At 47.2% G+C, this 14,007-nt stretch overlaps 1 protein-coding gene across 8 annotated transcripts in view; it reads right to left on the minus strand.

Moving 5' to 3' along the window:
* Nucleotides 1–14,007, minus strand: part of PCM1 (pericentriolar material 1) — a 1,333,387-nt gene that overhangs the window by 19,975 nt on the left and 1,299,405 nt on the right. For all 8 annotated transcript variants that reach the window (XM_086962572.1, XM_086962571.1, XM_086962570.1 and 5 more), the window contains 2 exons: nucleotides 5,639–5,728; nucleotides 5,420–5,549 (listed from right to left, as the gene is read on the minus strand). In XM_086962572.1, the coding sequence (XP_086818698.1) occupies nucleotides 5,420–5,549; nucleotides 5,639–5,728 (220 nt within the window). The remainder of the gene's footprint in view (nucleotides 1–5,419; nucleotides 5,550–5,638; nucleotides 5,729–14,007) is intronic.

Genomic DNA, 14,007 nt, shown 5'->3' on the forward strand with positions numbered 1-14,007 from the left:
CAGAGTCAAGCGTCCACTCTTCACCTGATCGCGACGACAGCATCTGGTTCCTTCCTGGTTCCACTCCAGTCACTGGCTAGTGACTTTGAACATTGTCCCCTTTGCTTTCAGGTCTTCAGCATTCCTGATCCACCCTTGGATCACCCCGGACATCTTCCTCCTGGTCGCCTGCAGCATCTTTTCTTTCAGGCTCCATAGACTTCAACGCAGAAACCAGACACGACTTCCCACCTATGCACCCGCAGCCCGTGGGTGAGGTAACAAGAGCATTTCGGTGCTCAAGGGTAGATTGACTCTCCTAGTGTCCAGATTCACAGTCGTTTTAGTCTTAACTAGTCAGGATTGTCCGTACTCACCTTTTTCTTGAACTGTACTGTCCACAGACGACGTTACGCATCTCGCGTGTGAGTTCACACTGCACACTGGTTCCGTGGGCCTCCTATTACTTACCTAAAGTTAGGGTAGTGTAGTCCCAGCGATCCTACAGCCTCTGGACAGCTCCATTCCTTCTATCGACTTCCTTATACCACTTTTTTAGTATATGGTTTGTTGCGCCACTAGGGCAACATTGTAACTTGTGCAACTTAACGTATTTTTCTTAAGACTCTTGTCATTTGCTTAGCCATCTGATCTCATAAAGAGTTCCGAGGTGTTTGTTAGTTAATAAATATCTTGTTTATTTTCATAACTACCTGTGTGGTGTCCTTTCATTTGGTATTCAAGGGGTTATATGTGGTAAAACAGCTGGCTTCACATGCCAAAAGAGTTTAGCCTAAGACTGCTTTGTCCATGCTACCATTAGGATAGCTGGTCTATACGGTTGACTTACAACCAATCACCATAAGGGTTGTTTGGACTGATACAATGTGATCACTAGAACTAGTGAGCATCATATATCAGGCCAACCTCTCACATTGGTGTGCAGCGGTTGGGATTTGAGCTTGCTGTTGTTTTTACCAAATATAATCTTGAGATATCATTTGAAAGATCACATAAGGTACCATAGGTACAATAACAAAGCTTAGAAATACTCTGAGTTCTACTGAACCAGCTGTTGTAGTAGAAAGGGCCTAGCAAACCCGGACTACAACTCTTAGCAAGGGATCAGTAGGAAAACCCATAGTGTAGGTAGGTGCACACACCACCCCTAAACTAGAAAGCATGTCTATCACAGGAACAGCTATAAGGACATGGTTCTGAAATCTGCAGACAGGCTCAGCTCATGCTAGAGCACCATCTCACATAATTCCAAGCACTGTGCCTTCAGGATTGTCATCACCACCCCCTTTTCTGAATCGTTTCAGGATTGAAAAGGCCTGCCATAGGAGTGACTTATAGGAGTATATGTGTCGATTTTAGGGTTAGATATAGGTATACTATATCTAAAGGAAAGGGTGATTACACCACCTTGCCCCAGCTGTGTTACCAGCCAGTTGTGTCCGTTTAGATGGCTAGCCAGGGGTGGCACAATACATGCTGCAGCCCCTGGTAGGCCTTGGGTACACTTATGCCCTGGGTACCTATGGTACACTGTACAAGGACTTACAAGAGTGACCCAATACCAATTGGTAAATGCACCTAAAGTAAATGTATGTCAATTTAGAGAGAGAACAGCTAGGCTGTGGGTCTGATTAGCAGGCCACAGCCAGGGAAAGTCGTAAACCAGTGAAGCAAAAAGCAAAATTCTGGGGTGACCATAGGATTGCAGACCCTACTCTCCAACACCTACCTCAGCCCGGAGGTCAATGTCTGAGTCGGTTGGCCAAAGAACGGTGACAACGGCAAAGATCCCGAAGGACTGTGAGCCTGCGCCAAAGTTTGTCAGCCGACGTTGATCCCTCCACTTCGATGGCCCAACTGTCACCGAGGACAATTCCTCTGATGGTGTCCCACTCACCTCCTTGGGGCCTGGAGGCGCTCCAGAGTGAGATGGGGCCCAAAGAGTAGGTGTAAGGAATCGTATTTCCTAATTTGAGCCATCGACGCCCAAGCTCCCCTAAATATGGGGAGACTAGGTGTGAGACATGTCTGGCTTCCTCAACCGTCAAGAGGGAGGAGCCATGGGAGACGGAGTCTCCACGCCGTGAAGTCCGAGACTGCTGTGACTTCAACCGCCACTTACCTTTTCACTTCCCTGGAGAACGACGTACTCCAGACCAGTTTTGACTCATAGATCGACACCACACATGCCATTCCTGGGATGATGAAGGCGGAGGCTGGGAATCCTCCGAGGATCGCGATACACATGCTGCCATCAATTTTAAACACCGCTCTTTTAACTACTTCGGTTTTAACTTCTGGCATAAACCACAATCCTTGGCGTTGTGCTGTTCACCTAAACACCACATACAAATTGTATGCTGGTCCGTCACCGACAAATGTTGGTTACAAGACCCACAAAGTTTGAAACCTATTGACATCCGACAAGGGCACACAGTTCCACCAACATCTGGTGTGGAAGTAGGTCAGGAAAAATACGACCTGAGGAACCGCTTCTCTGCATCAGAGTTACAGTGAGGAAAAGATAAAACTGACGTCCGTGCGACAGAGGCGACATATATAACTCCACTGATGTCATATCTGGAGACCGCATCATTGTGGAGCCCAGCATGCAGAGGTACTGCTGAACAATTTCCAGATCGAGACTTGTGCCTGGGGAGAATGCAAAGTTAAGGAATCTGTGGCTAGATGTCTCTATCAGATAAGCGATTTTCCTTCATTGAATCATGCGACAGACATGGAGAATTCGAAATGCGCTGCATTTGGACAATTTTGAGTGGGACGAAGAGGACTTTGGACTCCTGGAATGGTGTGGACGGCAAAGATCCCAAAGGACTGAGAGCCTGCACCAAAGTTTATCATCCGACGTCGATCCCTCCACTCCGATGGCCCAACCGTCAGGACAATTCTTCTGATGGTGTCCCACTCAGCTCCTTGGGGGCTGGAGGTGCTCCAGAGGGAGATGGGGCACAAAGAGTAGTCAACTTCCATTTGAGCTGAACTGTGACTTCCGCAAAGTTGCTTTCCGGGAAGCTAGCAGCTTTTGGGACCACTTCCTAAATGCCTTCAACTCCATGGCCCGGCGGTCTGAGTACGACTTGTAGTCGTGGTCGCTCTCCAGACAGCACAAACACATGAGGTGTGGGACAGTCACTGACGTCGCGCAGTGACAGGTGCCACAGGGTTTAAAACCTGTCTTCCTCGATCACACCCTTCACACACCAGGACGAAAATAACCCAAATAAGGTGTGCAAAATTTTTGCAAAAATCAAGTCAAAAACGGACAGTGGGGTAGCTCTTTCTTCGGATCAGCACTTGCAGGTGTGGAAAGAAAAGAACTGACGTCAGCATGCTAAGGTGGTGCCCATATAGGTGACGCAGATGTGCTGGAGAAGCTGATGAAGCCACACAGAGCCAACCAATGTCACCAACCGGCGCGCAGAGGTACTGCTCAAGAACAATCTTCCAGATCCAGTATGACGTCTGGGAAATTTAAAGGTAAGGAATCTGTGGCTAGACGTCTCTATCTCCTTTTAACAAGGTCTTATCTTGATCCATCAATTCCACCTAAGTATAGACCCATTAACTTTATTCTCGGTTGTTGCCAAAAACATGGAACATCATGTAGCAGGGCAACTCAGTAGGCATCTTGAGAACAATAAGACCTTTGATGATTCACAGGAGGGATTTCGCCCTGGTCTTGGCACTGAACTGGCACTTATAGCCACCACAGATGACCTTAAGATGGCTGCTGATACCAACTGTGCTAACACCCTGATTTCATGAAGCCAATCAATAACATTTTACATGACTGATCACCCAGCTCTAAAGAAGAAACCGTCTATTGCCATTACATCATGTCAGGTGCTGTTTGAGCTCAACACTTTCACTGTATATGTATATATATATATATATATATATATATATATATATATATATATATATATATATATATATATATATATATATATATATATACACACACACACACACACACACACACACACACACACACACACACACACACACACACACACACACACACACAACTTTAGGTACTTGGAATCATTTAGTGGGTCTGCAATTTTACCCCAATGTAGACAACACGGTTATTATTCCATCTGAATTGCGTGAAGAAATTAGATGAACATTTAAGGTACTGTCTTTCTCATATCAAACACTGGATGAATACAAACTGACCTAAACTTAATGCCAACGAGCAAGATATTTGACTAATAGGAAACAGCTATTAATACTTTCTGACTAGTAGAGTCCTCTCCCAGATGCAGCCCGGGCTGTGAAATACTTGGCAGTTAAACAATATAACAAAGTAGATATGGACCCAATAGCATCTGCAGTTGTTACCCCAGATGAGGCGGCTTCATAAACTTATGTTTATAATTTTTGTAAGATGCATATCTCACATTGTAGTATCCTTTCTAGTTAAGCCAAAATCACATTAATTAATTTTATGCAGGCAAAAGCAACTCCTTCATTCAGTGTACTCGAAATCAGGCAGGCTGTGGGACTAGTCCTAACACCAAGCTTCTCCAGAGCATCTCTACTGCTACACAACCTGCAGTAGCTGTCAATTAGCTGAATTCAATTAAAATGCATTTGCATAGTTCGTACAAATACTACAACTGCCAGAGTCATTGCTTATGTAAAAGGTTCTACCTATATGAGCAATCTCAAACTCTTCGTTCAGCAAAGGAGCCTATGTTGAGACTTTTGCGAATTAAAAAAAACACAATGAAAGGCTGTTCCTATTGTTATAAAGCCTCTGGAGCCTAGAAGTCCTTACCGTTTACTTTTTCCTTAGGATCCATTGTACCACACAAAGTATGCTAACAAACTGTTCTGTTTTAAAACACGTCAGCTACCCTTCCTCTACAATGCCATGTCAATGCGCTTTACCAATTTAATGCATAAACATAACACAAGTCACTAGCTCTGAATACTCAGAGGCACGTGGCAACAACTTATAAGTCTAACCTTTAAAATGGGGCACTAATATCGGTCAATGAAAAAGGTGATAGAAAAAGTACGTAATCTATGGAAAAAAAGCACCTGCTTAATCTATGAAGTTAAAAATATCTGGTTGGTTTAAGCAAATCAGTACAGAGTTGGCAGAAAACAATCAGCAATGTACTAATAGTGACTTTGCGTGCTATTTGAGGGGTAAAGGAATATATGAGTTAGACATTTGTGTAACTGGGCAAATTAGTTCATCTTTCAAAACAATCAGCAGTCTTTTGTTTTTATATGAAACTCTGCAAATAAACTGAGCAGGAGGTAACCAAGGCACTTGAAGAAACGAGGAGAAATGTGACTACAGCATTGAGTTTTTCACAATCACCCAACTGGCTAGAGCTGTTGATATTATGGTAGGTAAAAAAAAGTAAAATAAAAACGTTACCAGGCTCTTTCAATATGTCTGTGTCTCCTGCCAGTTCGGCAGCTATTGGTCCATTATCATCCTTGGCTAAAATGTCTTCACACATACTATTGCTGTGCTCTTCTTCTGCCATTTTCTTCATTAAATCACTCTTTCGAATGAAAGAAAATGAAAACCATCAGATAATAACGAAGAAATCGGATCTCAATTATATTTCTGTTCAAGACACAAAAACAATACCTCTGACACATTGAGTTTGAAGGGCAGGTCTTCAACTTTAACAAAGTCATCCTCATCAGACTTTTGACTTTGGTTCCCAGAACCAGTTTCCTAATTAAAAGGCAAGGTAGAAGAATGTAATTTAGCTAGTGAAAACCTCTGCTGTCAAGTTGCGAACAACAGTATGAACATAGCGAATGTTCGTATTTAACATTACAAACATTCAAACTCGTGGGGTTAAGCAATTAAAGCATATTCACAAAATGTAAAAATACATCAACTAACATAAAAACATTCTTTGTGCTTCTCAAATACGGAGAAAAATCACTAGTCTTTATTTTATTTGCTCTAAATATTTCTATCTATGTAAAATGCTCTAAGAAGGAGAACCTTTAATCGGCACATGCTTTTAAATTACTCCTGTTGTCAGGAAAGGAATCCATGGTACTTTGTGTACCAGTATTAAAGAAATGTGAACCAATCTTTGTGCCTTACCTTTCTTATTATGTATGGCCATAATAGTGCACATTATGTGGAAAGGCTTGCATCTCACCCCATGGTGTACATCATCTTATTTCTTTATTTTTTGACAAACACGAAGAACACGTTACTTACCTTTGGCAAAGCCGTTTCCTGTAGAGACGCAATCTAACCGCAAATTCTCCACCATGTGAATCTCTATCAGGCGCCAGACTGGATTCAGAAACTTCACAGCAATTCTCTAGCATGTTGGTAGGTAGCATTGTACGGCTATGCTGCGGCTCTGTCCTGCATCGGAAGTGACATTGGTGCCCCTATATATGTGCCACCTCTGCATGCTGTTGTGAGTTTCTTCTGATTTTGGTCTGTGCTGTCGGATGTGAAGCAATGAAAAACAAATAGTGCAATGTGCAGGTACTTTAGATTTGTCATCTTATTAATGGACTGAGTCCATTCCAGTGAACGGGGAGGAGGGTGGATCGGTGAAGATTCTGTGGTTAGACCGTCTCTCTACCAGAAAAGGTGTCACTGAAATTAAGTGACTTCTTCTGATAAAGATTTTTAACCACCAATTCCTCACCTTGTGGATAGATACCAAAGCACTACTTTCCGAGGAGGTGGGTGTGGAATGGCTCGGACCAGGAAATTCTGCAGGACAGATTGGGCGTAGTGCCCATCTTGCTGGACCTGGCTATCCAGGCAGTAATGCTTTATGAATGTGTGGAGGGGCGCCCATGTGTCAGCCCCTGTGTCTACGCAGTTGAAGCACCCTTCGCTCTGGTGGAATGAGCAGGCAAGCAGTCAGGGAGCACCTTCCTAGATAGCCCATAGCAGATCTTGGTGCATAGCACAATAGATACTGAGATGGTCCTCTTTTGCACTGCTTTGCCTTTCTTAGCCCCAGAGAAGCCAACGAAAAGTGGTCTTACTGTCGTCAGGACATTTCTAATCCGGTCCGCATAAAAATGAAGTATGTCAAGATGATTAGGTTATTCTGCCTCAATGGAGGGATGAGGCAGTGCATGAAAGCTGGTATGGTGATCGACTGTATGTGGAAGGGTGGGCAGGAATGCCACTTTTGCTCACAGTATTTAATTTGTCCAAGAAGGAAGATGTATATGGTAGAACCACAGACATTGCCTGGAGTTCACTCACTTCTCGGCCAATGTTATGGAGAGGAGGAATGCAGTCTTTATCTTAAGACGACAAAGAGCAACAGTGTATGGACTGAAAAGAGTACACAGAAAGTGAGTGTTGCATTAAAGTCGCACTGCAGCATGGCAAGTGGAGTCAGCAGGAACATATAGACCTGCCCAACAGGTGACTTAAAGTGGAATGACTGGTTAGGTAAACATAAGAAGACTGAAAGGGCTGAGAGTTAACCTTTAACTATTGTCACAGCAGGACCTTGCTGGGCCAATGACAAACAGAAAAGAAGAACATCTGATAAAGGCGTATTCAGGTGCTCTTTTTATGGGAAAAGCAGCAGACAACAAACTTCTCCCAGTGTCCTCTACAAATCGATTTTGTTGAAGGATGCCTGGCTGCTAAGATGACACCAATCACTTCAGGAGGAAGAGCAGAAGTAATCCACTGTTGCCATTTAAACACTACATATGGCAATGTAGAGTGTGCGGGATCGGGAGTAAGACTCGGCCCAGCTGATGCGACAGGAGGTTCTCCTGAAGGGGCAGCCAGATAGGAGGACATATGCTCTTTGCCAGAAGTTCTGTGTACCACCCTCTCCTTGCTTAGTTCAGGGCCACTAGGATGGCTTGGGCACAGTCTCTCTTGATTTTTTTGAGTGCTCTGGGCAGGAGAGGAAGGGGCAGAAAGGCGTATGGGAGTCCCAATGCCGGCAAAATGAGTCTATGAGGCAGGACTGCCTGGGAAATCCAACACGCAGAATTTTTGACATTGCTCCTTCTCTATGGTTTCAATTAGATGCAGCCAGGGTTCTCTCTATTTTTGGAGGATGCTGTGTCACCTCAGAGTTTAACCAGCATTTGTGATCCGCATGGTAATGTTGGATGAATTAGTTTGCCCTGGTATTTAAAGCACAGTGATTAGGGAGCTGCATTGAGCCACTTCCAGCAATGTCACATAGTGGTCGTGTTGTCCATGAGTACCTGCACCCAGTCCCCTTGGATGGTCATGAGGAACGCTCTCAGTGCCAATCTAATCTCTTGCAGCTCCAGCAAGTTGATGTGGTTGCAAGCCCCCGCTGGAGACCACAATCCTCTGATCTCCACCTCTCCCACATGATCTCCCCAACCCAGCAACCATGCATTTGTCACAGCAGTTAACTCTGGGTGGGGTAGAGAGAGTTCTGCCATCTGTCCAACTACAATTGAGCAGCAGCAGTACTGCAGCCCTTTCGCAGTTGTCTTTAACCTGGATGGAATCAGAGAGGTGATTTGGTGTTGAGCCTACTGAGACTTCAGATTGAATTAAATTGCATATTGTAGTTATAGAGAGCGCTGCCACTCCCAGAATAACATCCTGGTACTAAGTGGCAATGAACGTGGCAGTATAAGCTTAGTCAATCTTGGTCAACCATTGGGGGAGAAATGCATCAGAGAATGAGTGAATAGCACAGAGCATCGGGGAAGCCAAAAAGCCATGTCTTAAGCTGCCGTTTGACAACCGTTTCAGATTCAAATGAATCTCAACTCCCTAAGGGGCAGGTTCTAAGCCCTTGTACCCAAGAAAGAAAAGGATTTGCCTCCTCGAGTTTGAAGTCTGTACATGGGGGTTTGAGTAAGTTGGCTTGGTAGGACCCAAGAGGCTGTGTCGTTGTACAAGGGGTGACTCTCTACCAGTCTAGCGGCATCACGCGACTCCGCCCATGCATTGTCCGCGTACGTGACGTCAGCGAGGTCACAAGTCCCACCCCGGCGCTCCTACGTCAGTTTTCTACGGAGAACTTTTCCGCGCCACAACGCGGAGCCATCAGACAAAACTGTGAGAGTATAGGCACAGTGCGAAAGAACAGAAAAAGGAATGGCGAGGAACCACACCATAAAGAGCAGTGCCAGGCACTGCAGTACCGAAAGTCAGGGAAAGAATAAAGAACAGAGCCCAGCCCTGAGCTGCAACCCTGCCAGTACTGAGATAGTTCAAGTTCAAGTTCGAGCATTTGTATAGCGCACTACTCACCCAGAGGGTCTCAAGGCGCTGGGGGAAGGGGTTCAGTATTTGTCGAATAGCCAGGTTTTGAGTTCTTTTCTGAAGGAGATGTGGTTCTGAGTATGGCGGAGGTGGGTGGGGAGAGAGTTTCAGGTCTTGGCAGCCAGGAAGGAGAAGGATCTGCCACCCATGGTGGATTTCCAGATGCGCGGGATTGCGGCGAGGGCTTGATTAGACGATATTAGTTGGCGGGAGGGTTTGTAGAAGGACAGTCGAGTGTTGAGGCATTCGGGTCCTAGGTTGTAGAGGGCTTTGTGTGCGTGGGTGAGAAGGCGGAAAGTAATTCTTTAGTTGACGGGTAGCCAGTGGAGGTCTTTTAGATGTCCGGAGATGTGATCTTGGCGAGGGATGTCTAATATGAGTCTTGCTGACGCGTTTTGGATGCGCTGGAGTTTTTTCTGTAGTTTTGCTGAGATTCCGGCGTATAGTGTGTTACCATAATCCAGTCGACTCGTGACCAAAGCGTGGGTGACAGTCTTTCTTGTCTCGAGGGGGATCCAGCGGAAGATCTTTTTGAGAATGCGAAGTACGTTGAAGCAGGAGGACGAGACGGCGTTGACTTGTCTGGACATCGAGAGAGAGGAGTCTAGGATGAAGCCAAGGTTACGTGCATGGTCTGTGGGTGTGGGTGCTGCGCCCAGAGCGGAAGGCCACCAAGAGTCGTCCCAGGCTGAGGGGGAAGATCCTAGGATGAGCACCTCCGTTTGTCTGAGTTGAGTTTAAGGCAGCTATATTTCATCCATTCGGCTACTTCTTTCATGCCTTCGTGAAGGTTGGTTTTGGCGGTGTTGGGGTCTTTGGTGAGGGAAACGATTAACTGGGTGTCGTCGGCATAAGAGATGATGTTAAGGTTGTGTTGACGCGCGATGGAGGCGAGAGGACTCATGTAGACGTTGAAGAGGGTGGGACTGAGTGATGATCCTTGTGGTACGCCGCAGATGACTTTGGTGGCCTTTGAGTGGAATGGTGGAAGTCTGACTCTTTGAGTTCTTCCAGCGAGGAATGAGATGATCCAGTCCAAGGCTTTTCCTTGTATGCCAATGTTGCTGAGGCGATGTATAAGGGTACTGTGGCAGACTGTGTCGAAAGCGGCGGATAGGTCGAGTAGGATGAGGGCCACTGTTTCTCCGTTGTCCAGGAGTGTTCGGATGTCGTCGGTCGCTGCAATGAGGGCGGTTTCGGTGCTGTGTTTGGCTCGAAACCCGGATTGGGATGGATCAAGGGAGTTGTTGGATTCGAGGAAGGCAGCGAGTTGGCTGTTGACGACTTTCTCGATGACTTTGGCCGGGAAAGGGAGGAGGGATATGGGTTGGTAGTTTTTAAGTTCAGAGGGGTCTGCTGTGGGTTTCTTCAGAAGGGCGCTGAGTTTGGCGTGTTTCCAGCTTTCTGGAAAGGAGGCAGAGTTGAACGAGCAGTTGATGACATCACGGAGATGGGGTGCGATGACAGAGTCAGCTTTGTTGAAGATGTGGTGGGGGCAGGGGTCGGTGGGTGAGCCAGAGTGGATTGAGTTCCTCAGGCGAATTGTGTCTTCAGTGGTGATTGGGTTCCAGGCGCTGAGGTTGTTAGTTAGCGGAGTAGGATCTGAGGGGGGTGGGGAGGGTAGATCAATGGGAGTATTCTCGAAGCTGTTATGGATGTCGGCAATTTTGTTGTAGAAGAAGGAGGATAACGCGTCGCAGAGGTCTTGGGAGGGAGTGATGTCGTTGGATGCTGCGGTGGGGTTGGTGAATTCTTTAACGATGTTGAAGAGTTCCTTGCTGTTATGAGAGTTGTTGTCGAGACGATCCTTGAGAGCTGATTTCTTGGCGGATCGAATCAATTGGTGGTGTTTGCGGGTGGCTGACTTGAGGGAGGCCATGTTGTCGGAGGTTGGGTTTTTTCTCCATATCTTTTCCAGGGTGCGGCATAGCTTCTTGGATTTTTTAAGTTAGTCATTGAACCAGGGAGCCTTTTTGCTGGCTGATTTCATCTGGTGCTTTTTCAGGGGTGCTAATTCGTCAACACTGTGGGTAATCCATTGCCTGAGGTTGATGGCCGCTTGGTTTGGGTCCATTGAGATGGTGGGAGGGTTTTGGTTGAGTGATGTGAGGAGTTGGTCGGAGGTGATTTTGTTCCAGTTTCTCCGAGGATAGGCTGTGGATGGTTAAGGGTCAGGGTGGTTTTGCAGCTGAAGTGAACACAGCTGTGATACGTCCAGTGGAGAGCAGTAGTGCGATCAAAGGAGATGTGCTTGCTGGAGGTGAAGATGGGGTCGAGCGTGTGTCCGGCTACATGGGTGGGGGTGTCCACAAGTTGTTTGAGTCAGAGATTGGCCAGGTTGTCCAGAAGGGTGGTGGTGTTGCTGTCGTGTTTGTTTTCAAGGTGGTAGTTGAGGTCTCCTAGTAGAATGTAGTTCTCGGCGGCGAGGGCGTGTGGACTGACGAAGTCCGTGAAGTCATTGCTGAATTGAGAGCGGGTACCTGGAGGCCTGTAGATGAGGGTGCCTCTAAGTGTGGTCCTGGAGTCGGTGTGGATCTGAAAGTGGAGATGTTCGGCGGTTGCAAGATTGTCGTCGGAGTTGGTTGTGATTTTGATGGTGTTTCTGTGGACGATGGCGATGCCTCCTCCTGTTTGATTGGTGCGGTCTTTTCGGATAATCTTGTATGTGTCCGGTATCGCTATGGCGAGACAAAGGACATATGTAAAAATGTCATGATAACATGTGGCAGGACTACAAATCCAAAAAATAAAAACTAAGGAGAACCAGTCCGGAACAGACAAGGAACGACAAAACTCCAAGACAGCCCCATCACAGAGTGTGACAACCCCCACAAGGAACAAAGGGCAGAGGCACAGCCAAATGACCCCAACCTAGAGGATAGCAGAGGGCTCAGAACCCTAGTAATAAAGGGGAGGGGGCAGGGGGAGGGAGGGAGGGGAGAGGCAGGGTGGAAGGTAGGCCCCAACCTGGAGCAACCAGAGCATAAGGGCACAGAAGCACCCACAAACCTATCCTCCAAAGTGCCGGGAGGGAAGGAACAATGAAACAGGATGGACATCCTGTCAGAAAGAGGGAAAGAAAGTACCCACAGAAGACACAGCCACCCACAGGGAGGCAAGTGAAATAGACCAAGCCAAAGGTCCTCGCAGAACGAGGAGGAAGGGCAGACCGTAAAGGAATCTGCGGCTAGAATTGTCTCTACCAGATACATCTTTACCGAAGGAAAGTAACTCGTACATCTGATAGAGACTACTAGCTGCAGATTCCTTCACGTAGAATAGATACCCTAGCCATACCCAAGGGGAAGGAGGGTCTGTGAGACAACATAACAGAGGGTCCCATATTGGCTGAGACCCAAGGCAGGACGAGGAGCCCCGTCCCCCCAGGCAAGGGGAACCCCTGCCAGCAGAAGACCACCAACCCCAAAAGGGGTTGCGGAAAAAAGAGAGAAGAGGTAGCCTGTCCTTCACCCAGCAGAGGAAGCAAGGTAAGACGAAAGGAGGCAAAGCACCCCACAAGCATACAAGGCAACAAACCACCGCCCATGCCAAGGCCAGGAAGAGGAGCGCCGAAGGAGAAGAGGAACCTAGAATCTCCAAGGAAAAGAGGAACCTAGAATCTCCAAGGAAAAGAGGAACCTAGAGTCTCCAAGGAGAAGAGGCAGAGCAAAGGCAATCCCAGATAGAACGGCGCTGCCAGCAAGAAACAGGCAGAAGCCAAAAAAGGGTAACTCAAAAACAACCAATAAGAACCATCCAACGGCCCGCAGGGACAGACTGCACCCGCAAAAGGGACAAGACGTCAGGGACCAACTACTCCCACAGGGAGAAGAGGTATAACCGGGGCAAAGGCCCACTGGAAGAAGAGGACAAGGCAGGATGACAGTCCCACTAAAGCCCCAAGAAGGCACAACGGTGCAGAGAAAACAATAGGTCGGCACCGGCAAGTTCCGCCACACGCAGAGGACACCACAGAACGAAGCACTCAGAGCAAGCCAGACTACAGCCGAAGCCAGAGAACAGGAAGGCAAATAAGTCTGGACACGCATGGCCCAAAAAGAAGTGGGACTGGACAGGAACATGACACCAGGCCACGGACAGCAGGCCAGACCGGGCAAAACAGCGCAGCGACCCCAGAGAAGAACACCCTGGGGCAGAACTCAAGCTAGTCCAAGGCATCAGCAAGAAGATTACATCTGCAATATACTAGAACGCCACGGAGAGCAGAAGCCCGCAGGCGACCACAGCTCCCCAGCACATAACAGGGCTATATAACAGCCACCATTACCCCACATAGGGCAGGTCACGTGCGAAGACATGGGAACCTCTTAGAAAAAAACTTCCCCAGCAGAGGACAACCGAAAAGACCTCCGGGAAAAACCCAGCAGAAGGCTCATCAAGCAACCAGAGAGGAAAAACACAGAAGGCCCAATCGCTGGGCCAGCATGGTGTAGAAAAAAACCCAAAGTAAAAACAAATAGTCAACAACGGTTGGCCAGCAGCCAACAGAACCACAGTCCCAACAAGGAGGACTTGAGTGGCCATGAGGCACAAAGAACAGACCAGGGGCGACCCGTCCAAACAGAAGAACACCTCCAAGAACCAGATCAACTCGCAGGTCACTGAGGGGGAGGAGGACGAAGCCCCGCCAAGAACCTCTGGATGGCCGAGTTCGCAGGGGCAAGGAACAAAAAAGCACCATCGAAGGGAAGGTCCACCAACCGTTCTCGAACGTTCTC

Source organism: Lissotriton vulgaris, chromosome 3_1, assembly GCF_964263255.1.
Source record: "Lissotriton vulgaris chromosome 3_1, aLisVul1.2, whole genome shotgun sequence".
Lineage (NCBI taxonomy): Eukaryota > Metazoa > Chordata > Amphibia > Caudata > Salamandridae > Lissotriton > Lissotriton vulgaris.